Source organism: Populus alba, chromosome 11 (assembly GCF_005239225.2).
Source record: "Populus alba chromosome 11, ASM523922v2, whole genome shotgun sequence".
Lineage (NCBI taxonomy): Eukaryota > Viridiplantae > Streptophyta > Magnoliopsida > Malpighiales > Salicaceae > Populus > Populus alba.
In genome coordinates this window covers 20183628-20209430 of record NC_133294.1, presented here as the reverse complement: position 1 = coordinate 20209430, position 25803 = coordinate 20183628, and the positions used below count along the sequence as shown (strand labels likewise).

General features: G+C 34.3%; 4 protein-coding genes across 4 annotated transcripts; 2 read left to right on the top strand and 2 right to left on the bottom strand.

Moving 5' to 3' along the window:
- Positions 1-633: 633 nt before the first annotated feature.
- On the bottom strand, positions 634-3937 carry LOC118031573 (cyclin-D2-1). Its single transcript, XM_035036031.2, has 6 exons — positions 3151-3937; positions 2387-2473; positions 2155-2253; positions 1872-2076; positions 1611-1735; positions 634-1447 (listed from the first exon to the last, which is right to left on the bottom strand). Exons 1-6 carry the CDS (start codon positions 3463-3465, stop codon positions 1217-1219), a joined length of 1062 nt encoding a protein of 353 aa, XP_034891922.1. The 5' UTR covers positions 3466-3937; the 3' UTR covers positions 634-1216.
- Positions 3938-14754: 10817 nt separating this feature from the next.
- On the top strand, positions 14755-16822 carry LOC118031569 (uncharacterized). Its single transcript, XM_035036028.2, has 2 exons — positions 14755-14882; positions 15223-16822. Exon 2 carries the CDS (start codon positions 15261-15263, stop codon positions 16788-16790), a length of 1530 nt encoding a protein of 509 aa, XP_034891919.1. The 5' UTR covers positions 14755-14882; positions 15223-15260; the 3' UTR covers positions 16791-16822.
- A 421-nt stretch (positions 16823-17243) lies between these two features.
- LOC118031572 (protein CutA, chloroplastic) lies at positions 17244-20397 on the top strand. The gene is made up of 6 exons (XM_035036030.2): positions 17244-17462; positions 17557-17675; positions 18156-18218; positions 19490-19521; positions 19662-19756; positions 20049-20397. Exons 1-6 carry the CDS (start codon positions 17275-17277, stop codon positions 20128-20130), a joined length of 579 nt encoding a protein of 192 aa, XP_034891921.1. The 5' UTR covers positions 17244-17274; the 3' UTR covers positions 20131-20397.
- Positions 20398-21041: 644 nt separating this feature from the next.
- On the bottom strand, positions 21042-23245 carry LOC118031571 (14-3-3-like protein G-BOX factor 14 kappa). Its single transcript, XM_035036029.2, has 4 exons — positions 22636-23245; positions 22178-22300; positions 21437-21553; positions 21042-21307 (listed from the first exon to the last, which is right to left on the bottom strand). The coding sequence occupies exons 1-4, from the start codon at positions 23137-23139 to the stop codon at positions 21287-21289; spliced, it is 765 nt and encodes a 254-aa protein (XP_034891920.1). The 5' UTR covers positions 23140-23245; the 3' UTR covers positions 21042-21286.
- Between the last annotated feature and the right edge of the window lie 2558 nt (positions 23246-25803).

Below are 25803 nucleotides of genomic sequence, written 5' to 3'. Positions count from 1 at the left end.
TTTTCAAACTGGTTAGAAATGTCCGTATGTCAGGAATAATCCCCAGAAGCCCTTTATTAGGTGATGATGTGGCGCATTTTCTGGTTTACATTTTTGTGGCCTTGGCAGCGAGTGCTCGGGGGTCAAATCGCAGGTGCCTGCCTGCCTCCACTATTTTCCTGTTCCTTCGTTCGGCTCTTTCTTCTCCTTTTTCAGTCAAAAGCGACTTACCAACCCAAACCAAAACTCATGGGTATCCATTAACCGGCCACAGAGATGACCATACGACAAAGCGTGCCCACCCACACTCGTCACTGAGGCTTTTCATCATCCCTACAATGAAACCTATAAACGGATGGATGACGCTTGCTCAGTTACTGGATCAAGATAACATTTAACACAGTTTGATCCACCCCTCCGAAACGGACGGTGGCTGTGTAATCATTGCTGTATTGCAACCCTGAAGCATCTCACCATTGATGAATGCTGTTTTTCTATTACAAAAAACCGACAATGCTCAAGGTCAAACAGAGGTATGGTGCTGGTAACAGACCCAGGGTGCTCGATTAGCTCAGAGAGCGATGAAATAAAACAACCCAGAGAAAACAGGGAAATCCATATTTTATAAGTTATCTTACATTTGAAAAAAACTCAAAACAAAAACACTATATACTTTATATCAGTTCATATTGATTGTTCTGTACCATATTTCTCTTTGTTCTTCCAATCCTCGATAAAAAGCAAAAATGATTGAACAAACTGGGAATGAATATCCATCTGAATTTTCTGCAAATACTACGATATTATCTCTTCTCTCTCTCTTTTTTTCATTTTTAAATTTTCTTTTAACCAAGGAACCAAACCCGGGGACAAACTGTATCTAAAAAATACTCTTTTTTTTTTTTTAATCTTTTCTACTCCTCGTCTATAGCCGTTAGGAAGTCTAATTTAACAGCAGTGACTGTCCTTTTCATGCCAAGTGCGTGCCGCAGCTCGATCCCACTCTGCATCCATCCTCTAATCATGACCCAACTTATTGAACTCCATTTATAAAAGCTTTTTTCAGATTTTTTTTGTTCTTTTCAACTCCATCCCTCTCTACCATCATCTCTTTCTGCCTTCCTTTCGTTGGATTTAGGGGGATTTTCTTTGGCAACACCTTCATAGCACACCAAAAACTCCTATGTAACAAAATCAAATAGAAGCTAGGTAAAAGAATCCGACTTTCATTTTGTAACTACGCCTCGCAAGGTTTGTCTAGCTTCCTCCTTTTAGCATCCGGGGTACTGTGTGAAGAATTTGCACATGGCTCAACAGTTGTGTGGTTACTGCTATAGCTCAAGCATGCAGCATCCAGCACCCCAATGGGGCTTTGGGGCACTGATAGGAGTGAAGCACTTGTGCCCTTAACAGATCCTCCAAACAACGACAAATCATTAATCAGTTGAAGACACTTCAGCACACTCTCCTGCCCAAAAAAAATAAATACAAAAGAACATATTCAATGGTTCATGTATTTAACATGTCTCAGGTGATCGCACATGTAAGTAATCAAACTCAAAATGATATAACCAAAAAGAGTCATCATTTATGTCCCTTTATTGTTTTGGACCACAAGGCACCAACTTTACCTTTTGTACAGGTTGGGTGAGTACAGAAATTGCTTGCTCAGCGTCCACTGTTTTGGTTTCCCCCACAACAGCTATTGCCACAGCTGCTGCAATCTCAGAAGGCCTAAATTCCAAGAAGTAAATCCCTGCATTGAATTCCCACCCACCAAAAACATCAGACACCCCATCTCAAATATCTCCCTCATAAAGTTTTTCCAACTGCAAGGAGAAATTATTTTAGATAGTACATTGCCAATGTGTGCATAAGAGTGAGAAAGGGACCTCTAATTGTGCTCAGTATGAGATGGATTGATTGCAAGATTAGAGACTTAGGTGGGGGGGTCTGATCATTATTGATCTTGCTAAGGAAATAGTCTATGAAGGAGAAAGGAGTAATTGCTTGCATTCTCCAACTCAATGTGCTCAATACAAGAAGCTCCATCCTTTGTATAGTTCTTGCTTCAAATACAAATCTTGATTCGCCCACCTATCAAATATCAGGATCCTTCAATTTATTAGATGAACTTCACAGGTAATGCAAACGGAAATTCTGATGGATCTATACCTGTAGATCTATAGATAGTGGAACTTCAGTCTCCTCCATTTTGGCCGCAAGAGATAAACATGCCACAGCTAGTAACTGCATCATCCAAGCTTTACCCTTCTGCGGATTACACACAGCAGGATTAAACTAAATGAAATCAAAATGGAATTAGGCGCAGCACACCAGTAAAAACATAAAGGATCGTAAGAGAGATGCCAAACAACAATGCCATGATTGCTTGATTTCAACTTACAGGTAATTCATAGGCAGAGAGAAATCTATCCAAATAGTTTATTGATAGATATGCACAAAGTGGTCCAAAACCAAAGTGGGCATGAACCTGTTGAGCAACAAGACCATTAGTATTGATCATCAACAAAAGCACAATTGAGGAATCGAGATAATAGAACAGAACACAAAAGATCCTAACAGCTCATAAACAACGATCAGCATTAGTGCGAGGCTCTAATCAAATGAAAGGAAAAGGAAAAGGAAAAGGAAAAAATAAATGCACCAAAAATCTTCCAGGAAAAATAGAGAAGACCACATAGAAATGCAATTAACAAATTAGCACCGGCCCCAAAAAAAGGTAGAAAAGAAGGGAACCCACCAGACCCACTTCAGATTAACTAGATGGAGATGAAAAAAGAACACCAAACAAAAAGAAAAAAACGCAAACTATTTCATCAAAAGCCTCGAAGTACTCACAACATCGATATCAAAGAGTTACTCAGCACAATCAACACTAGAAAAATAGCTTTTCATCGATCAAAATATACAGCAAATACAAATCTATCTCCAGACATCCAGCACAGATATCACTATAATCATCACGATATACCAATCCGAAAATGATAGGAAGTCATATACACTATACGGTGAAAAAAAATCCCCTTTTGGATAACCAAATCTCATATTTTGAAAACCAGTCAAGAAAAATATAAACAATCCCATATAATCGCCATTTTTGAACATCAAACTATGGTGAAAAAATAAAGAAAATAGAAAAGAACCCGCCTTTGCAATCCAATCAACAGCCTCTTTTCTAGCACCCATGTCCAGGTCCCCATTTCTCAGTCTCTTCAAGTAATCACCATTAGGCAAATGCTGACACTCCTTTTCAACCATCAAAACCAAACACTCATCACTCTGCAACGGCAACCACCCGCCATCTCCACCACTGTTTTGATTACAGATTTGATGATTCCCATGATGCCACGTGGCCACAAACTCCTCCACGGTAGCATCATAGTGATCGTTATCATCGAAGATGCTATTATTATCTTCCGCGCATAGAAGGTTTGAAACTGCACAATCAAAACTTGGTGCCATATTTAATAATACCTCTCCGAAAAATCACTCCTTTTCTCTTTTGTATATCTAGGCAATACAGTTCATTAAGCAGCAAGCGTGTCAAAGCAAGGATTTTTTTGTGTGTGTAGAGATTTTAGATGTGTTTTAGAACAAAGAACAGATTTTTATATCAAAGAATTGAAGAACAAAGAATAGTCTTTTACAAAAGAAGGTGAAAACAAAACCTATATAGGTGAAGTGTTTCTCTCTGTGTATCTGTTTATCAGTCTCTCACCCAGTATCTATCGAAGTTGGGGGCTGAAAAGACCGCTACTCCAAGCAGGGGTTTATGAAGGGAGAATGAGCTGCTCTTTTTAGGGTAAAAGGCAGGTAGAGAGAGGAGGGTGGGGGGCAATATAGGCATGAGAATCACAGAGAAGTGGAATAGTACGAGCAAGATATAACACAGCACAAGGGCATTTACAAGATTTTGTAGGGATTTATTGCCTGTCCAAGGACAGTTCTTTACTTCTTTAACACCTACCACCCCATTGATGGCACAGTAGAGAATAGGTTGAAACTAAGATTGGGTATATTTTTATTTATTACACCTTTTGTGCCCTTAATGGTAACTTACATATATATATATATATATATGTTAAAAAAAAACTAAATGACATAAGTGATTTATCATCCTAAACACAAGTTTCAATTTACCAGAGCAATGTAAATATGTTTTTGCCCTTTATAAAAATAAACGCATTTGGCCAGTCATCCAGGTAGATTTGTCTTTTCTAAATAATACATTATTCATTGTAAAATTAATTAGAAATAAATTAATTAAAATATCTTTTTTAAAATAGTAAAATAACTATTTCACCCTTAAACATTAAAAAAAAAATCAAGCTTTTGGTGAGGGCCTCTTTGGTCTTTTCAAAAATAAAAATACTATAAAGTTACGCTCATGCACTTTGAAGAGAAAATAATGAACATGCATATATGGACTTCTTTATCTTTTTAATTTATTAATACATTGAGATGTCGAGATTAACTTTTGAATATGAAAAAAGAAAATTTGTTTCAAGGGTGTTTTAATAATTTTTTTTCTAGTTTATTTTTTCAATTTGGTTATGGGTTGTTTGGTAATTTTCAATTATTAAATATTATTTATAAAAAAATTGCAGACATATAACATACTTGACACCATTCAAGTAGTATGTAAGGACTCGTCTAATTACCAAAATCTTGCTTCTATGGTGGTATTGAGAGCGACAAATTATTTTTTTTTTAGCAGTGTGGTGCATGTTCAGATAAGATTTGATTGAGTTGTGGTGAGTTTTTTTTTCTCATCTCTTTTCTCTATCATACTCTTGAAATTCACATCTAACTTTTCAAAAAACAATCGTGTCATCCAGTTTGTAGTTTTATTGATTTTGGCTCTCCTTATTTTGATTACAATTTATTTGGTTTTTGATACTTTTTAAAGTTTAAAGTTTAGCTTTTTATTATTATTTTGTCTGTAGGCATTTTATTCAATTTGATTTTTTTTTTTATCTAATTTGGTCCCTTTACTTTTGATTGCCCTATTCCTATGTTTTAAAATTTTCTTGTTTTTTTTTCAATTTCATTCATTACCCTTTAATTGCATTTATTATTGTAATTCATTTTTTGTCCTCATTCTTTTGATTGCTATATTTATATTCATATTTTTTTTTCTTGATTTGTTTTTAATCACTTGACATTTAATTTCATTTGATTTTTATCAATTTTAGTTCTTATTCTTTTGATTACTTTACAATTTATTTTCACTTTTCTTTATGTTGGTTATTTCGGTTTTGTATCTCGAGTTATATTTAGAAAATTTAACTATGAATTTGTTGGATTATCACCGTCTAAATATTATTTTTAACATTAAAAAATATTTGACGACGCGAGTAATCCATCTAGTTCATATAATCTCTAATTATGGTAGAGTTTTTTCTCATTTATCTTAAAATCCTCCCAAGGATCCAAATACCAAATAAGTGACACTAGTATTGTAGTTGCTCTCTCTCAATCTCCTTGCAAAATATTGTAATTTGTGCTAGTGTTTGGGAGTTTTTTTTTAAAGCTAATATATATATATATATATATATTATTTTGATATTTTAATATTAAAAATAAATTTAAAAAAATAAAAACATATTATTTCAATATATTTCCAATAAAAAAATAGTCAATTAATATTACAATATAAAACATTACCCAAGAATGATGCGTTTTAATTGTGAATGGAGTTGGAAGAGGAATCACGTGTTTTGATTTTGTTGAATTTAGTTCGGAAATAGATTAAGACAGTCCACTGACCTGTAAGATATCATCTCCTACAATTAAGCGAAAAAAAAAAAGGTTACGTGGCTCGATTCGATGGAAATTGCATGATTGGTTGTTGCTTATGGAGTATTGGACTTTTTTTTCCATATATTTACACGTTGCCATCGACCATCGAAACGTTGAGGAATTGACCGATACAGTAGAAGCCATCTCTGGCAAGGCATTTTACAAGTTACCTCGGCGACTAAATTTGGCTGCCTAAAAGGTAGAAAGCCGTATATAATTTGCCTCCATTTTGTCAAAGTTTCCATGAATACCACCGCCATGCCATGATGGATCAAAGTAATAAATCGGTAGTGGTATTTGATGAACATCGCACCGCTTACTTTCTTCAGCAGGGCCACACCGATAAATAAATCCTACTATATATATATATACCATGGTCATGATTATGCGATTCTGTAACTATCAGTTTACCAAAAAGAACCTTTGTGGTTTATTTTTTATGATCTTTCCGAGAGCATTCCTCGGTCGAGACTGATGCGAGTTTGGAGAGTCTAGAACAATAATTAGAAAGAATGTGCGAAGAGCAACAAATTTTTCATGGATTTTCGACCGTTCTTCCTCCTCTTCTCTCACTGTTTATATATATATAAAAGGGATTTCAGACCATGCTCGCAGATAAAAAGGAGAGGGATCGGCTAGTCAGAAATTATGCTTGTCCAGTCGTGATAAAAAATAGTTATAGTTATCTATTTTTTATTTTATTTTTCTTCGAGTAGATGTACTCATGTATAGGCTTGTTTTCTATTAATTTGACATGGTGTGATTTTAAAATAAGATTAGCAGAAGCAGTGTTTAATAAGTGGATCGATGTAGTTTTAAAATACAATAATAATTTTACTTAATAAAACAACAAGTTTCTTGATAAATTGATTTTTTTTATTTTTAATACACAACACCATTATACTGTAGGCAAAGTACAGCTAGCATAGTAATACTAAAAAAAACTCTTTTAGAAACTCTTGCAACTTTTGAAGTTATTTTTCTATATATATACGATTTTCACACTTCATTTTAGGACGCATATGTGATATAACTCAATGATGAGCAACGTTCAACCATGATGATATCAAAATATACCTAAAGACTTCTCTTGATCGATAGATCAGCGATCCGATGAAATTATAATGGAGACTCACTAAATCTCAGTGTTCATTCTCGTAATATACCATGTTTTATGACGATCACTCAACTAAAAAAGAGAGTATATAAAGGTTGCGAAACCCACTTTTGAAAAGGAAAAGATAATGCATGAAATCATTAGAATTATGGATAAATAACAGGTTTCATTAATATTGTTATTGTTTAAGCACTGGTCATCTTTCATCGCACGCACAGGATTCCTTGTTCTTGCAGCAGTGGTTGAAAAATCTGTACGAAATTGAATCATGATCAAAGCGTTTTATTTCATTTCAGCTCGCTTGGAGCTTCAAATGCACATCAAGCTCGGACAGGGGAATGCTCGTTGGATCATGACGTGTTCATTATCCGGGTTAATATATTACCAGTAAAGAATGCAGAGTCTTTAATTAATTATGTTGTTTTATTTTGGATGGATGGATGGATTCATTGAATTTTTTCAATAGCGGGGGAACGATGGAGTCTTGTTATTCACTGAGAGGAAATTTCCCTCGTAACTGATCACTAATTTCAGGCAACGAGGAGAATCTAAAATTTCCAATGAGAAAGAAGGGTTCAAGGCATGCGTTGCATTTTAGCGACACCTGTACCCAAATGTCCCAGCCCCTCTCATCGAAAAAGCTAGAATTCAATGATGAATTTAGAAAATTTTCTCAAAATCATCCAAAATCTATGGTGTGGGAATTAAAGGGTGGTCTTTTACTGGCCAAAGAATCACAAAAAGAGCTGTCCTTTAGCTTTTTTTTTTTCCACCTTTAGGAGCGTCTCCTTTAGTTTTTGTAAACGTAAAAATCTTAAAAAGTACAAGTTGTCTCCAACATCCAGTAATGACTGCTCGATCGATTTGGATGGCATGGTTAATCAGGAAGATAAACAAGTTTTATCAAGGGCAATTAGAGGATTTTAAATGTGATTATGAAGCTAAGTACATTCACTACAAGTCTTTAACAAAACCATCATTAACTTTACTAGGGAATGGTGCAAGAACGAGTTTGAATCACCGTTATTGCAAGTCAAGATCAACTTTAGGGTCATACAAGCAGCAAGATTTCCAAACAGTTGGTCCAATGGTTTCATTTTCTTCACTAGATGCCCCTCGACTAGGTTCTGCTGGCTGAGTCCATTGTCTACCAATTTTGTTCTGCCATAGCCCGGAGAATTTGGGGTCAATTTCGCTTTTCTCTAGGTGTACTATAAAATCTTTATCCTTCTACTAGAGAATGATGGCTTGCTGGCCACGTTTAAGAGCTAGGGTATTTGGTGAAGGTATTGTATCGAAAACCTGCAGTATATATATATATTTATTACTGATAGATCATAACCCCATTGCAACAACAGGTGCTTGATCAAGTAGTAGAAATGGGGGCTGATCCTCCCTACGGATCTAATAAAATGCGCAAGACGCGATACAGTAAAGTCCGGTAAAGATTAACAGTAGATGATAAGGGCAAGCTAGGGTGTTAGCTTAGGATCCTTGATATTGCTTTCATGGACATGTGCTTAAAAATGGGTCTCTAAAGAGGCTTTAAGGACACAAATTTCTAACCCTTTTCTCGCTTATCACTTCTTTGAAATGCTCTTTTTCTTTACTTTGAATTTTACCTTTTCTTCGTGTTTTTCCACTTTCGCAGTTTTCACTCTAAAAAATCCTGTCAACTTAAAAAAATGAGACACTTTCTCCTCATATGGCTCGTGTCAGTTCTGTGCTAATATCGAAGACTCTGTTCCATTAGAAAATGAGAGCTGAGAGGCACGAGCGAGGCCCCCCACTGCTCCCATAACAATCCACATCTCTGGTCTAAAGAGAGTCTTCTCTCGCCGTTTGAGATCCGAGCTTAACAGAGTGTCATCCACATTTTCACACCCACTACCCCAATATTTTAACCTATCCATTGATCTATTTTCTCCTTTATTTTTACTGCTACAAACCCAATGTCAGGTCATACGATCATGACCAGGATTAACCCAATATTCTGCATTTGACTGAATCTCTTTGCCACTGCACTGCCTCACACACAAGGCAGAAGGGGAGAAAAGAAAGAAAAAAAAAACCTTTTTCTTTAACAATACATCACGTAATGCAGGATTCCCATTCCTCATTTTGTTATCTGGTTACGTGAATATATATAGTGCCATCTTATTAATCTTTTTTTTCTTCTTGTGTCTGATGGGGCATTCCCTTCGATACATGCTTCTGCTTGCTCTCATGGAGATCCACACAGTTGTTAGAAAATTTCACATAGTGTTGAAAATATATAATATATAACAAGTAAAACAGGTTTCATCTTGTTCTTTGCATCATTGAGGAAATCTTCGAAAATACTTGGATAAGCTCTTTCTCTCTCTTCTTCTTTTTTTCCAATGTATGAGAACTGCCATTAATAAAAAAGAACAAGGTAGTAGAAGTTCAGTACCCTACACATACCCTGCTACACATGCAATTACATATAAAAAAAAACTCAAAAAACAATAATGATTAGCAGATTTAGTAAAGTTACAAAAATCATTGCCATTAATTTCTACCATTTCTACTTAGTGTAGCACAAATAATCCTAGCTACTCGTGATTCTATCATTTTTTTCTCTAGCCTTCAAAATGTATACATAATTTTATCACTCTATCATAGATAATTCAGTGGCGGTGGGCTAGTAGGGCCTGCCCCTGAAAAAAAAAAAAATAATAATACTCCCCTCCATAAATCCAACGAAGTTTTGAATTTTAGTGCTAAAAAACTAGTGAAATTAATTAGATTCCCCCTAAAAAAAAAAAATACTGTTACCCCTCCTGAAACTCTAGTTTAATTAAAAAATAATAAGAAATCAAATAATACATAAATAAACTCGTGTACCATCATAAATTTTTGAATAACTTTAAGAATTTTGATATAAGTTGATCTAGCATAAGAGATTAGTTCTTAATTCTTTTACTTCTATATTTTATTGAAAAATATTCAATATACATCTTAAATTAAAGCTTATGTTATGGGCTTTTATTAATTTAAGAAAAAAAAAATTATAATAAATCTATGTCAAGAAATTGTGATTCAAAGTTTTTAGTTGAGAAGCTTTTCTGATATTTTTTTTCAATTTGGTATCAATATTTTATATATTAGGTTTTCTAATCAATTAATTTAATTTTTTTACCCACACCTATATCCGACCGCTTTTAAGGAGATTAGTTTACCAAAATTGCTTCCCATAGTTGTATACGACATGTATTTATATTTATTTTAATACCGTGAAACAATTAAGATAATCATCTAGAAATTATGAAATGAGGTAGAAGAAAAGCACATATCAAACCTTTATAAAACTAATTAGTATGAAAAATAAGAAATTCAGCTTATGATACTACATACTTCTGATCCTCCTCCACAGGGAAAATCAAGAGAAAACAAAAAATTAATCCAAAAACCCAACTTCAAGTGATGCAAGATCTCATTAAGGCATTTGTAATGAAAATAGAGTGGATCCTCCTTGAAAATCAAGTCAGAAGAAAAAGATAACCACGTAACTGTTAAATAATAGGAGCAGCTAAGATAATTTGACAATGAAAACTGGTGAAGAATCGTAAATCAACTTATCTAATTGCATATATATGTTGAAAACAGTACTGAACGCACAAAGTATTTAATCTTTCTTCTCTTGTTGATTAATACGTAGTACATATAAATTATAAATACTAGCTTAATAAGGATTTTAATTAACTAGTTAAATAAAAATTCTAAACACATATAATTTTTTATTTAGGAAATTTCTCCTAACTTAATTAGAAATTCTTCTTCTACCTCAACAATCATTCTCTTAAATTGATATTCGTAAACATTCAATTTAGTATTGAGGAATTCTCATAGTTTTCTGAGCTTCTTCAACTTATGATCATCTTCTTCTATATTATAATTTACGAGGGATATACAGGTTGGCAACTTCATAAGGATATATTTTTTAATTTGATAATATATGAATTACTTACCACACTAAACTTCATTACTTCATTACTAATTACCGCACTAAATTTTATTTCTCTAACTAAGTTTTCTCCAAGCAAATGAGAATCTATTTTTACATGCGGGTAAATAATGAATTTATTTTGGCATTTATTTTACCTTGTCCGCCCCTAGTTGATCAATCTTTATTCCCTGCTTAGAAGACTCTTTATTTGCTGCCAATTTGCTTGCTCCTGCTTTTCACGTTGAATTGTTGCTGGAATTTCAGCTTTTGCATTGGGAGAAGGCTGCTCTTCTTGTTGCTATGAAAAGGTATGATTTGTTGCCATGTGTGTGTTTTTGTTGATTCGTTTGTGCTCTCCTTTTTCTTTCAAGCTTCGATGCCAATTCTTGAAAGTACTAAACACAAAGTATTTAACCTTTTTTTTTTTTATTGATTGATATTCAAAACGCAAAATTTCTAAATACATGGCTTTTTATATTTATATGAAGTTTATAAGCTTAAACTATCTTATTTTAGCAAGAATCCTAAATATAAGCTCAATAAGAATTATAATTAACTAGTTAAATAAAGATTCTAAATAAAAATCATTTTTATCTAGGAAAAGATTTCCTAACTGGATTATGAATCTTCTTTTACCTCAACAATATCATCATTATATAGTTTACCGAACAGGTCACCACACATAAATTTTAATTACAATTATATTACCAAATATTTCTCTTCAAATAGTTTGCTTCTTAATTAAAAAGGCTACAACTTCTAGATAATTTTTAAAAAATAACCAAAAAGTAGAAAGGGAAAAATCAATAAAAATCTTAAGATAATTAAAAAATTAAAAAATAAAGAGAAAATAATAAAACTAGTGTAAATAGCATCTTCTATAACTAATTTGGATGCTTTTTGAATCTTCATTGCTTACAACACATTTGAGCGTTCATTTGACGATCGAGTTGACAATTTAAAGCTTTTTTTATCAAGACTAATTATTATATCTTTCATGTTATTTTTTTAACTATATCTTATCTCATCGGGTCATAAATATCCTTGCAAAGTAATCCACGAAGCACAATTATATCAGATTTACAATCTACCGTTCAACACCACCTATATCAGTTTCACAAGATTGAAAAAGTTTATCCCCGAGCTGAAACCATTTATTCACCCATGTTGTCGTCGTCGTCGTTGTTTACCATTAAATGCAATGTTAACCTCCTTGTACTCCACTGTCCTTTAACATGTTGATCCACGTTGAATGGTGATACTGGTAGATATAAAATGGTTTTGATGTGGCCAAGTGTTCCATGTTTACGTGCGTGTGAATCAATATTTCTAAATTCCACAGAGTATACTCAAGGCGTTGCTAGACCTAAATAAAGCAGTGCTAGGCGTGACCGACCCTCTTGACAGATGGTTTCATACTGCCCTATTAAACAAACTTGAAAAAGTTCTTGAGTTGCACCAAATCAATATATTAACACCTATCTACACTTCAACACCAAGAAAGAAGAGAGTTTACTGGTAAAACAAAACTGCGTATCCAGAGATTTAAAGAAATCTCGGTATATTAAAAAGACTTAAAAGAGACTCCCTGCATTGAGTTTGTAGCAATTGGTCATCTAGGCATGTGCACCTCCTTGCAACACCGTGGTCCGCCATCAAAAGCATCCCGAACATCCGCCGTATCTCCTGTGTCTACACTATCAAACACCACCCCTCCATAAAAGAGAAAAAGAAATCCCACGTGGAGTGCTATCGGGTCCACACGCCCCCGTCTTTTGGTGCCTCCTGTGTTATTTTAATCTCGTGTTGTCTGCGATGCTGACTGGTCCCCTCGTTAGGGATTAACATTCGAATATAGTACATGCGATAAGACCATGGATCGGCTTGAGCTGGCAGAGTCACCTATCTTGGCTTGAGCTATGTCTTTATCAAAGCTCCCAGTGTCTTTAAAAAAACACATTTTGGTTATACTTTTGGGATTCTGCAAGTTAGAGCCAGGGACCAGATGCTTGGGCATGAGGAAGTAAGAGGGAAGCAGTTCTATAATCCAAGTTATAAGCCACTCTTGTCTCTATTACATTGCTAATTAATTAATTAATTAATTATCAACTTGAATTCATGATTAATTACTCAGTCAAAGGCACTCATACACATATACTGCAAAATGCCAAGTGGGAAAACGTCATGACAACCAACCTGGCATGAAGGTTTTGTCCTAAATGGACCAATTAATGGCATCGCATAACTATAGATCAAATCCCTCTGGTTCGGTAAGCATGCCTTGCGGTTGTCTGTTGCTACTGGACACCACCTCTTTTGCTTGGTACACCCTACCCTGTTCTGTTTAGCTACTTGTTCAAATTCGTTTTTATATAGAATTAATTAGATATTTGATATGTGATATAATTTTTTTAAAAAATAAATGTATATATTTTTTTCAATATATTTTTAGTCATACAAAATTTCACAATAAAAACTCAAAAAATTTATACATGCATCTAACTAAATAAATTGATAATTATTCATGTTTGTAAATGTAAAAAAAAATAATAATTAATAACAAATAAAGACTGACTGAAAAAATAAAAAAATAAATATAGATTAAGATATTTAATCTTACAATAAGAGAATGTAACCAATTGTTTAATAACTTTATTTATTTAAATAATTTTTTTTATGTAATTAAACAATAATTTGTGTCAATATAACACAAAAGAAATCGTTAACGATAACCAAAGACTAAACTCAAAAAATAAAAGAGATAGATATAAATTAAAAAAATTGATTACACAACATTAGTCATGTACCTAATTATATCTAATAATTTGGTATCTTAGAATTGATTGTTCAGGTATTGCTAACGTATTTTAAAAAAAAATGGACTTTAACCAAGAATTCAAAATTAGTTGCATGCTAGACTATATTTTTATCTACTATTGAAACGAAAATATTTTGGATTTACTTGGGATTAATTTAGGATTGACATGTGAAAGTTGCGGAGGGATAATCTTACAAAAAATAAATTAGAAAGCTCAACATTTAATTAATTTAATGTTGAAGTATGAAATCGGTAAAAAAAACAACTCTTAACTAAAAAAAATCAAATGAACTCAAGTAGAAAAACCAAACTTGCCACACGTAACATTAGATTCAATAGAATTTTTTTTTTTTTATCCCAAAGATTAAGATTATTCTTTATTTAATTATATGTCAACAAAGCGCATGAAAAAATAAATTATGAAATATTTTTTTTAAGGAAAAAGAAAACCGAGATAAGGGCACGTGATCGGGAAAGCAAAAGCAAATCATTAATAATAAATAATGAAATTGTATTTTTTTTTTAAATTTGAGAGACAAAAAATACATTAAAAAATGATAAATCTATATACCATTTAATTATAATTTAGTCCTTATGACTTTTCATATCAAATTAACCTATTCTCTTAAATATTGAAAATAAGTAATTAGTTACTTGGCTAGTGCCCACTGTATTCAAATTAGAACTATTTTGTTCTAAACAATTAAACTCATTTCGCATCTTCCCCACTTCCACAAACTTCTTTTTATTTTTCTATTTTTTTAAAAAAATGAAATGGATGAAAAATATTAAACTATAAATAAATTTAAAAATGATTAAATATATAGTTTATGAAATCACAAGGACTAATAAATTGGTTTTGCTAAACTACGGTAGCCCTAGTTGATTATTTTGAACTTCTTTCTCAAAATACTCTACCTATTGAAAGCCCATAACAGTTCTGGGAGCCCAAACTGGAGCTTGGTCTGCAATGAATCCTAGATCCACTTTCTGTTCATGTCTCCAAATGAAAGAAACTTAATGGGCCAAGCCCATCCATCTAGAGAAAAATCTGTTGCTTTCTACTGGACTCGAGCCCCTGCCTCCTTCTTCCACCTCCGCCATGCCCTCACCTCTCCAAACGGAGTTCGCGCAGCCACTCTCCCATCTCGGCCCCCCCATGACACAAACAGGCTAGTGTTTCTCTTCTCTCATTGTTTTCACGAAGATTTAGCTATTTAACTTCACGCACTTAATTTTTTTTTTCCTTTATGCGGATTCCTGTTGATGACAATTTGCTAGCTCCTTAGTTATAGCTGAATCAATCTTGAGGATAATGGTAACCTTAACTGTGTTTTTTGTCTTGTCTTCGACGTAATCATTGTTGTAATTTATGTTTAAACTCTTAGATTGCTATAATAACTTGTACTGAATGATGATTTTGTATGGAATAAGTGATTAAAATTGGCTTCAAAATGGTTTTGCTTTTCTTGTATATATTAAGAAAAGCTAACATGGGTCGTATTTTTTCAGATTATGAAGTGTTATAAAAAGGGGAAGCAATAGTTTTGATGAATTCTGTGAAAGTTGTTATTTGCCACAAGCATCGCTCTTTCTCCTCGCTTCCATGGATCTCTCCTCTTCATTTTTTAACACCTAAATTGGACCCCCCACCCAAAACCCTTCTGGAACCACGAAGGAAACCCAAATTTATTTCTCACGAGACTGCCATAAACTTGATCAAACATGAGCGGGATCCTCAACATGCCTTGGAAATATTTAACTTGGTAGTGGAGCAGAAGGGTTTTAATCACAATCATGCTACCTATTCAACTATAATTGATAAGCTTGCTCGAGCTAAGAAGTTTCAGGCTGTTGATGCTCTTCTTCGGCAAATGATGTATGAAACTTGCAAGTTTCATGAGAGTTTATTCCTTAATCTGATGAAGTATTTTGCCAAGTCATCTGAGTTTGAAAGAGTGGTCGAGATGTTTAATAAAATCCAGCCAATTGTTCGTGAAAAGCCATCGCTTAAAGCCATCAGCACATGTCTGAATCTTCTGGTTGAATCAAAGCAGGTTGATTTGTTGCGGGGTTTTTTATTGGATTTGAAGAAGGATAGCATGCTGAAGCCAAATACCTGCATTTTCAACATCTTTATTAAGTATCACTGTAAAAGTGGTGATCTTGAATCTGCTTTTGCAGTGGTGAAGGAGATGAAGAAGTCTAGCATTTCTTATCCTAATTTAATTACCTACTCAACTCTGATGAATGGTCTCTGCGAGAGTGGAAGGTTAAAAGAAGCAATTGAATTGTTCGAGGAGATGGTGTCGAAGGATCAAATCTTGCCTGATGCCCTTACTTATAATGTTCTAATCAATGGTTTTTCCTGTTGGGGAAAAGTTGACCGGGCAAAGAAGATAATGGAGTTTATGAAGAGTAATGGATGTAGCCCAAATGTATTTAATTACTCAGCCCTCATGAGTGGATTTTGCAAAGAGGGAAGGTTAGAGGAGGCCATGGATGCTTTTGAAGAGATGAAGAGCTTTGGTTTGAAACAAGATACAGTTGGATACACGACATTGATAAATTACTTTTGTAGGTTTGGTAGAATTGATGAAGCCATGGCTTTGCTCGAAGAGATGAAAGAAACAAAGTGCAAAGCTGACATTGTAACTGTTAACGTGTTACTTAGAGGATTTTGTGGAGAAGGTAGGACCGAGGAGGCTCTTGGGATGCTTAACAGACTTTCCAGCGAAGGTATTTATCTAAACAAAGCGAGTTACAGGATTGTATTGAATTCCTTGTGCCAGAAAGGTGACTTGGACAAGGCTCTTGAGCTTTTGGGTTTGACACTTAGCAGAGGCTTTGTACCCCATCATGCAACTTCAAACGAGTTGTTAGTTGGCCTTTGTAAAGCTGGAATGGCAGATGATGCAGTTGTGGCGTTGTATGGATTGGCGAAGATGGGATTCAAACCAGAGCAAGATTCCTGGGCTCTTTTAGTTGAATTTGTATGCAGAGAGAGAAAGCTGTTACTTGCATTTGAACTTCTAGATGAGTTAACAGCAAATGAATGTGAAGATTTTGTACCTTTGTGAATTTGATGAAATTATCACCATCTATTCTTCGATATCTGTATGAAATATACCAAACATATCTGCAGCTTGACCAAGATTGAAGCATCCATGGTGACAAATGGAAGCAACCCCTTCTCTTCAAATTCCCACAGAATTCTCAGCTCTTGTTTCTTCAAAAGATTGCCTTTACCCCCACAAGTTTCACTATTCCCACGACAGGCAAGTCTTTCCTCGGATGCATCTCCAGAATTTCTCCTTGTCTTAACGATTCTGAACGACATGCCACTCAAGCAAGATTGTCTTTGTTACGCATTGTCGTTCCTTCATAACTAAAACAAGACCCCATCGACCGTTAGATTATATCAAACTGTTCCTAATGCATAACGTGGCCGAATCAGATAGTTCTGGAATGAAAACTTTCCTCCTCAGACGGTGAGAGTATCAAACTAAACTCGAGATCAAGAAATGAATAATATTGTACTCTTTGACAGGAATATAAGTAGCAATGGCTTCCTCTGTCTTTTCAAGAGCTACATCAATCCTCCCTTCAACAACAATACGACGGCGTTTGCCTATAGTCGGGGCGTTTTGCATGATAAGCTTAGGCCTCTCTAATCTATGCCCAACTGCTCTCTCTTCTTCTTCTCTCAAAACGGGTAGCGCTCAATCTCTCCCCTTTATTCCTCTCTTAAGGTAAATAAAAAGCCTTAAAATCTCTTCTTCTTTTGTGCCTTGATTATATAATTACCTTGTAGTTTAATTAGTTCCATTCAAACGTTTGGATTAGATCAAAGTTTGGCAGCAGCCAAGCAGCAGCAACACAAGCTACGAACATCAGAATGGAAGGGAATTCCGACACCGTACCAAGTATTGTTGTTTATGTTACTGTCCCTAATAGAGAAGCAGGTTTGTGTCTTTTTCTTTGTTTCGTTTCTCTTATTTATTTGTTATTCTGTCTATTATTTGTTTTTTCCCCCTCTTAAAGGATTAATTAGATGCTCAATTCTGATTTTAATCAAGCATTATCCTCCTCATTACTTGAAAAATAATTAAGCAATTGTTGCCCGCAGAATTAGAGAAGCTCTGCTTATTGATAACATATATATATATATATTCTCTTCATTTCCTTATTAATGAATCAATATGATCAAACATATCAATCCCACTTGGTTTAAGTCGCATTTTTTTTTTTTTTAGTTGAGGTTTTCTTAATTTTGCACTTCTTGGTTCTTACAGCTTTTCATGTTGTTTTCCAATCTTCACACAACATAGCAGAAGTTGATTCTATCTCTTAGCTCTTGTGATTCTTGATCTCCATCTCGTTTTAAAAAACACAATGTTTTGAATGCATGATTTTGTAATCTATGATTCTCAATATGCCTGCAGGAAAGAAATTGGCTAACAGCATAGTCAAAGAGAAGCTGGCAGCGTGTGTAAACATAGTACCAGGCACGTGCCTCTTTCTTCTTGTATGCTATGTATCTTTGCTTTCCTTTTAGCCAGGCAAAATACGATAGCTTTTTCAGATTTTAATAAAGGTTCTGTATCCGCTTCAGAGCATGTTGGTTAAGTGAAAATCTGTGTTTCCAATTTGGACAATCTGAGTTTGTTTTGAGAAATTGAGTGTAACCACAATAAACTGTAATATCAGGTTACGACTAGGAATGCAGCATTGTAACAGGCTGAGTTATGAATTGATTTCCCCTCTTTTACGTCCTGCCCAACACCCTGCTACACATGTACTCTCCCCTGATGCTTTTCTGTTGCTGAGACTCATCCCTGTACCACAACACCTCTCCGCTCCCTCTCCCCCTAAATAAAAGAAGGGTAACCCTGTAGGTGCTTTGTAAATAAAGAAGAGAGCACTAGGAGATTTATCATATCATCTATAAGTAACCCTGTAGCTGCTTTGTAAATAAAGACGAGAGCACTGGGAGATTTATCATGTCATCTATAACATGTCCTATATTCAATGCACCTTCATGTTGCACAACAATTTTTTTTCTATCACTTTTTTCGTCAGATGATATATTATGGAGCAAGTTAGGTTGTGTTGGCTGCAGAGAATTTTTCAGTTTCCTTGAGATTTTTTCTAGGAAATAGAAAACTATAGAAAATGTGTTTGCTGTTTGAAAATTAAAATTATTTTCTTGGAAATACTTGTTTTATATTTCTCTAGTTTTCTAGAAAACTGGAAAACACCAAAAAAGTTGTTTTCCATCATAAAAAACAAGGACCTTGCTTTTCATTCCAGTAATTTGTAGCCAATGAACATATTTTCTTAATTTTTCATGGAAAAATCTTTTAGAATAAATAAAAAAAACTAGAGATTTAAACTGCAAAACAATTATGTGAAAGTAAATACAACCATAGGTTTTATGTGAACTTAAGAACGATTGTATGTTTTCCGAACTTTTTTCTTTTCTCTAGGAAAAACGATTGATCTATGCATAGTGGTTTGCCTATACACATATCCTTTGACAGTTGTCTATCTTTTGTTCTTTTGCTTTAATTTTAGGTGGTGACTCACCTCACCATAGATTATATGGCCTTTCGGAAAATTTCATTAATTCTGTAGTTTTCAGGAATGCTTTAGTTATTTGTTAAGTCAGACTTTCTCTTTCTCGTGGTCAAATCACCTTGAACTTTGCAGATTTGATGTTTTATAGCTTCTTCATGAAATTACTTTCTGAAATAACCAATGTTTTTCGTGAATATAGGTATTGAATCAGTGTACCAATGGCAGGGAGAGGTATAAATCTTTTTCCCCTGGTTAATTAAGATATGCTTAAACTTGAAGAAGAGATTATATGCTTAAATCTCCTGTATGATCTTTTGGTCATCGAAGCCCTTATGCAAGTTTAAAGTTGCTTTTTTCGATTTTGATTGTAGATTCAGTCAGATGCTGAGGAACTGTTGATTATCAAGACCAGGCAATCCTTGCTGGAAGCACTAACAGAGCATGTCAAAGCAAACCATGAATATGAGTAAGCATAAAGCTTATGTAACATGTACACAATAAAGTAACAAAGTTTCTTAGAAAATTTCTGTTGCAAGCTAAAGATGTTAAGAAACACATGCAGTTTTATGGGTGCACAAGAAGATTAAACTTTTTATCCACTAGGAATGTTGCTGCCATGTCTCCTAGGATTCTATACGCTTGCATTTGCTCAAGGCTCAGGAAGAACATGATGTTGGGATGGTGGAAATGAATTTAGCAAAGGAATAGCTCCTTTCAGTGAGACTTATTCTGCTTTTTATTTCTGTTCTTTTACTCAGGGTTCCAGAAGTAATCTCCTTGCCCATCACTGGTGGAAGCATTCCATACCTAAAATGGCTCAAAGACAGCACAAGGGACTGACTCGTGTCATCTGTAAAATCTGAGCATATAAAATATCAGTGCTCGGGACTGGCTTGCATCACCGGTTGGGTTTGCCCCCCCTCCCCGTCATTGGTTGGTTGCGTATTGTATTTAGCTGTAATAATTGGGACCTGTTATTATATTCCAAGGGTTCCCTTAATGTTGTGTCGGCAACTTTGCAAGTATGATTAGCACGCAGTATGTATTTTATGGGTGTTTGCTTGCTTTGTTAAACGAAGTCTTCTGCTGGTTTATTTAGGTTGTATTGTCCTCTGGGTGTCTTCTGCCGGCCTGGAGCATGTGTGGTGGTGATTGGCTGGGCCTCCTCGTGAGAAATTATTTGTATGTGCTTTTGGTCACTTACGATTTGGCAGTGACGTGATTGTGTAGAAAATCGCCAATAATTTGAACTGCTGTTAGGTCATCGGCTCCCAACGAACTTCTTGTTTGACCCGAAGCCAACCTTGTTTGGCCACTGATGCCAGGAGCCTATGCGTCGAGTGCATATGGAGATGGAAGTCAGGCTCTGTAAATCAATGAATATGGCTTCGCAACAAGTGTCAATTCATTTTATTATTTGGGGCTTCGATCTTTCGACGATAAGCTTCCATAGGTTTGAGTTTGGGAATACCATAATTTTTTGCGATAGCACGAGTAACGAACTCGAAATAAGCTTATCTTTTCCGGCAATTTTGATGGTGTTCTTAACCAGAAACCATGACTAGCCAGCGAGGCTGGTGCTTGACAGAAAAGCTGTTACGGAAACAGGAGCCCTGTTTGCGTTGGGTTGTTTCAAGATAATGAAAATAGGGGGTGGATTTCTCCAAAGAGTAAGCATTGTGAAGTTAAGTCTGCGTATTTTCCGTCACCTGAACATATAAATCTTCCGTGCATCGTCTAGAAGGGAGAAATTATGGTATAAACAAGAACCATGACATTAAAATATACCCACATCAAATGCCCACCCTTTCCGAAGCACTTGAAATTCAAAAGCAAGTTCAGTCAAAATAATAATTAAAAAAAAAACATCATGTCACAAGGGTGATGCTCAATTTTCTTAAATTAACACACTTGGTAATCAAGACACAAATGGATGACATTCAAAGCCCACCTCCTCCAGAAGAAGACTAGAACCGGTCAAGCTTTATGATGCCTTCTATGGCTCATCTAACTGGTCCTGAAGAAAACAATACCCAAGGATTAGATCTCAATCAATCAGGTTCTCTAGTAATAAAGAGAAACCGTAACTTCCAGCAGAAGAGTTATTTATCTAGAAGCTCAAAGGGAGAGGGAGAGAAGCACCAACCTGGACATCCGAAGTCCAAAGAGTGAGGTTATCCCTTAGGAGTTGCATGATCAGAGTGCTATCCTTGTACGATTCTTCTCCCAAAGTATCTAGCTCGGCAATAGCTTCCTCAAACGCCTGCACAAAAAGATGGCAAGACAAGTAAAAAAAGTTTCGAACATTTATTCATGGAGAAAAGGCCTCCATAACTTTGTAGCAATCTCCTGTTGGCATATACCAAAGGGCAATGTGGACCTCGGTCATTTCAAAAGACAATGGCTGAGAAACAATGTACGAGTAGAACCAGACACATTGAAACAAACATTGGTGGTGAAGAATGCCAGGAACACTGAAGGAACAACCTGGAACTTCTGTCAAGTTTCGTGTGTGCATATGAGCAAGTGTAAGTACATTAGCACAACACCACATCATAAAGATTGGGCAGTTGAAACTACTTGAAAAGCTCACGAGAGTCCCAAGTGATTATGTTCATCCATGCATCAATAAAGACTCTTCACTCTAGTATGAGCATTTTCCCATTCAGAAATTCCAGATCATATTCACTCACACAAGAAAACATTGATAATTTATTCAGACTACACTACCTTATATTATTAATTAGATTTTAATTAGAAAAAAAAAATAGAGGAATTCGAACTTGTGACCATTTAGCTATCAACACTATGATAACATGTCATAAAATCATATAATCTAAAAACTTAAATTATTAGATGAAATTATTTAGAAATAAAAAGAGCACACCTGTTTTGCCATGCTGCAGGCTTTGTCAGACTGATTGAGAATCTCATAGTAGAACACAGAGAAATTCAGTGCCAAACCCAGCCTTATTGGATGTGTTGGTGCAAGATCCGAAGACGCAATATCCTTCAAAATTACAGTACATCAACATTAGTCAATCGAAAAGCAGGAAAAAAAAATGAGAAACGACTTTCCATGGAATCAAACTTTTAATTCACAACTCTTCACTCAATTCTAAACACCCCCCCCCCAAAAAAAAAAAAAAGGGAAATTGGAAAATCACCAATACTGCTTGAAATCATAGATTCTTACTGTAAAGCCGCCGCCACCCCACCCCACCCCAATTATTTATCCAAACCCTAGAAACAAAATGTTACATTAAGCAAAAACTATAAAAGAATAAACCAAACAGAACAAGATAAACTTCAAAAACAGAACGAAAATTATGATATTAATAATACCTGAGCAGCCTTGTAAGACAGCATAGTATCTCCAGCAGCAGCGTTTCTCTCATCACCAGCCTTGAACTCAGCCAGATACCTATGATAATCCCCTTTCATCTTCAAATAAAAAACCTTGGATTCACTCGCAGTAGCGGACGGTATCAGATTCGAGTCCAACAGCCTCAGAATACTAGCACAAATATCAGATAACTCACTCTCAACTTTAGATCTATATTCCTTAACAAGCACAACATGTTCCTCGTTCTTTCTCCCTTCCTCTTTCTGCTCAATTGAAGACACAATCCTCCAGGCAGCACGAAGTGAGCCGATCACGTTTTTGTAAGCGACAGAGAGGAGGTTGCGTTCCTCAACGTTGAGTTCACCGACAGGTGTGTTGCCGAGGACCAGCTTTTCCATGAACTGGACCATCTCCTCGTAGCGTTCGGCTTGCTCGGCGAGCTTGGCAAGGTACACATATTGGTCTCTGGTGAGGTTGTCTGGGACAGTGGTGGTGGTTGCCATTTTGTTTTGAAAGAGGAAAGAGGGATTTGTGTTTTAGGAGGAATAGCTGAGTAGGAGAGCCGAGTGGTTTTTCTTTGTTTCGTTGGTTGGTGGTTTTTTTTGGATACGGGGAATTGTGCGAGAGACGGTTGTTTCCTTTTCCAGAGGGTAAGAGGGTAATTTTCATGGCCGAAAACGCAGTTACCTTTTTTTTTTTCCGCGCCACGTCGCAATTGGAATCATTTTTAAAAAACCTAAAAAATAATATAAAGACATTAGAAAGATAAAAAATTAATTTAAATAGACAGAAAAACATTTAAAATTATCTTAAATGGCGACACCTGTTTTTTAAAAAAAATTATTGGAACAATCATAAATTGAATTAACTTTAATCTTAACTATGGTTATTTTTTGAAACCTGCGATGTGGTGTATGAAATTATGATAAGAGTACATTAGAAAGTCTAATTATAATTAATTAAATATTAAATATCAAGAGCAGAAAAAAATCTCATTTTAAAAAAAATGACTCAAACAAATTTATGTCAGTGCTGGGATAATGTCATGTGCTCAAAAAAAGTTTTCTAGATATTAAAAGAAAAAAGTTATAAGAACGTTAGGATTTTTAAGGAAATCAAAGAAATCAAGACTCAGATTATTAAGTCGAATGATTTTAATAAATTTGATTCGATTTAAAAACATTTATAAAAAAACAACCATAATCTAATAACATGAAAAATTAACCAAGCTTGTTAATCTTCTAAAATTTATAATCTGTAAAATTCAAGACTCTGGTTTAAGCAAAAAACTTAATTATCAGTCAAGTTAATATTGAGGGATATAATAATAAAAAAAATCAAAAAAAAAAACTTGCCATGGAAAAAATAGTAATAAAATGAATGGGATAAAACTTGATAAAAAAATAATAGGGATTAAATCGTTAAAAAAATAAATTTTATCAATTATTCCAAAAAACAAATCACAATAAAAAAATAAAAAACTAGGTCGGAAAGTTGAAAAAATGAAGAATGGTTAAATTTTAAAAAAAAAACTTTTCAATTTAAAATTATATTTTTAAATAAAAAATTTGCAATTAAAATAATATGGACTAGACATAAAAAGAAAAGAAATTGAAGGGTTGCTATGATGTTTTTAGATTTTAAAGCGCAAATTAAGGTGGATGAAAGAGAAATGAAAAAAAAAAGGTTAAACTAATGTCAAACCCAACAAAATCACAATGCACATGATGTCTAAAAAGGAAAAAAGATGTCAAGAGAAATATAATAACATGATAGAATAGTGGGTTTAACTATCAAAGATTACACGTTGCTCAAAAATAAATGTGTTAGTAGCTTTTTATTTTTTATTATTTTATTTATCAAATGACTGCATTGCTCATTGAATCAAATAATTATCACGAAATAAAATAATTACATTGTGCTTTATTAAATGGGAAATAAAAATAATGTTCATAGATCATGGTCAAGGAAATTTTTTTTTTGCTTTCAAGAATGTTTAAATAATTGAATGGTTCAAAAAATGAGAAAAAACTAAGATGCCCCTTGATGATTTTAAAATGACAAATGTAACCCGTGTAAAAATATTTTTACCCTTCAAAGCCAACTAATTCATTTTTTTTTTATCAAGAACAACAAATATGTCATTTCGTTGTGTCAATATACAGCAGATGAAGTCTTTGCTACAATCCCTTAGCCATGCCCTTTATGTTCTGTTAATTTTACCTAGTTTGGGAGGACAATAATTGTGTTTTTCTAGGTCAAATTATAGTTTAAGGAATTTCTTTTGAATTTTGACTTGTGCTTTTGTTAGGTATGGAGGCCTGTGCTGCAACAGGGCTGTCAAAAACTTGTTTTTGGTACCATTTCAAAGCCTATTTCTCCCATTGGAGGTCTCAAGAGTCCCTCCTCCAGGGTTTTTCTCTTCCCGGCGCGCCGCTGGATTTTCCGATCACCGTACATTTCGAGATGTATCTATTGGTTGAAAAAAATATTATATTCTAAATAGGAAATTATTAATTTCAAGAGGTTAATGGCTCGCTGCCTGCTTGTTTAAGAAATATTCTTTTTTTCCAAAAATCATTTTTCAGTGAAATCTCTCACTCATTTGATGGGTAAAGTCACCATCCTGATGAGATTTCACAAATTAAAGGAATATTATCTTAATAACTTGGATTTACGAAGATATCGCTTGTTTGTTGAAGCGGTTAATTTAAATAACCCAGCATTGATATCTCCAATAAAAAAAATGTTATATTAAAAAACTAAATTGATAAAATAATTTTTTTAATAGTATAAGTATAGTTTTTTTGTTTAGTATATTTTTAATAGTAAAAAGTTATTTAAAAGAGCCAATTATATTTTAATATATTTTATTTTAAATTAATTTTAATATAATTATGCAACATTGGCCAGTGAATATAAAACAAATGAAAAAAACTTTGTCCAACAGAGAAAGTGTATTTTCATTTATTTTTGCCTTTTCTATGGAGAAATATTGAAATGACACTTCTTATCTTGAATAACTATTTTAGCTATTCATTTGGCTGATCGATTGGAATACTTAAAAGCAAATATAAAAGCTAAAAATATAATTTTTTTTTTCATTTTGTCCATTCTTTTAGTTGTCCCGTTGGAGATGCTTTGAGGACGCTTCTGAGGATTGAATT

Coding starts and splice junctions, on each gene's coding strand:
- LOC118031573 (XM_035036031.2), bottom strand. CDS start 3,465: ATGGCACCAAGTTTTGATTGTGCAGTTTCAAACCTTCTATGCGCGGAA. Junction 2,077..2,154: donor CACTATCTATAGATCTACAG/GTATAGATCCAT, acceptor GATATTTGATAG/GTGGGCGAATCAAGATTTGT. Junction 1,448..1,610: donor TCACCCAACCTGTACAAAAG/GTAAAGTTGGTG, acceptor TTTTTTGGGCAG/GAGAGTGTGCTGAAGTGTCT.
- LOC118031569 (XM_035036028.2), top strand. CDS start 15,261: ATGAATTCTGTGAAAGTTGTTATTTGCCACAAGCATCGCTCTTTCTCC.
- LOC118031572 (XM_035036030.2), top strand. CDS start 17,275: ATGGCTTCCTCTGTCTTTTCAAGAGCTACATCAATCCTCCCTTCAACA. Junction 17,463..17,556: donor CCCTTTATTCCTCTCTTAAG/GTAAATAAAAAG, acceptor CGTTTGGATTAG/ATCAAAGTTTGGCAGCAGCC. Junction 19,757..20,048: donor AAAGCAAACCATGAATATGA/GTAAGCATAAAG, acceptor TCTTTTACTCAG/GGTTCCAGAAGTAATCTCCT.
- LOC118031571 (XM_035036029.2), bottom strand. CDS start 23,139: ATGGCAACCACCACCACTGTCCCAGACAACCTCACCAGAGACCAATAT. Junction 22,301..22,635: donor TGTCTTACAAGGCTGCTCAG/GTATTATTAATA, acceptor GTAATTTTGAAG/GATATTGCGTCTTCGGATCT. Junction 21,308..21,436: donor TTTGGACTTCGGATGTCCAG/GTTGGTGCTTCT, acceptor TGTTTTCTTCAG/GACCAGTTAGATGAGCCATA.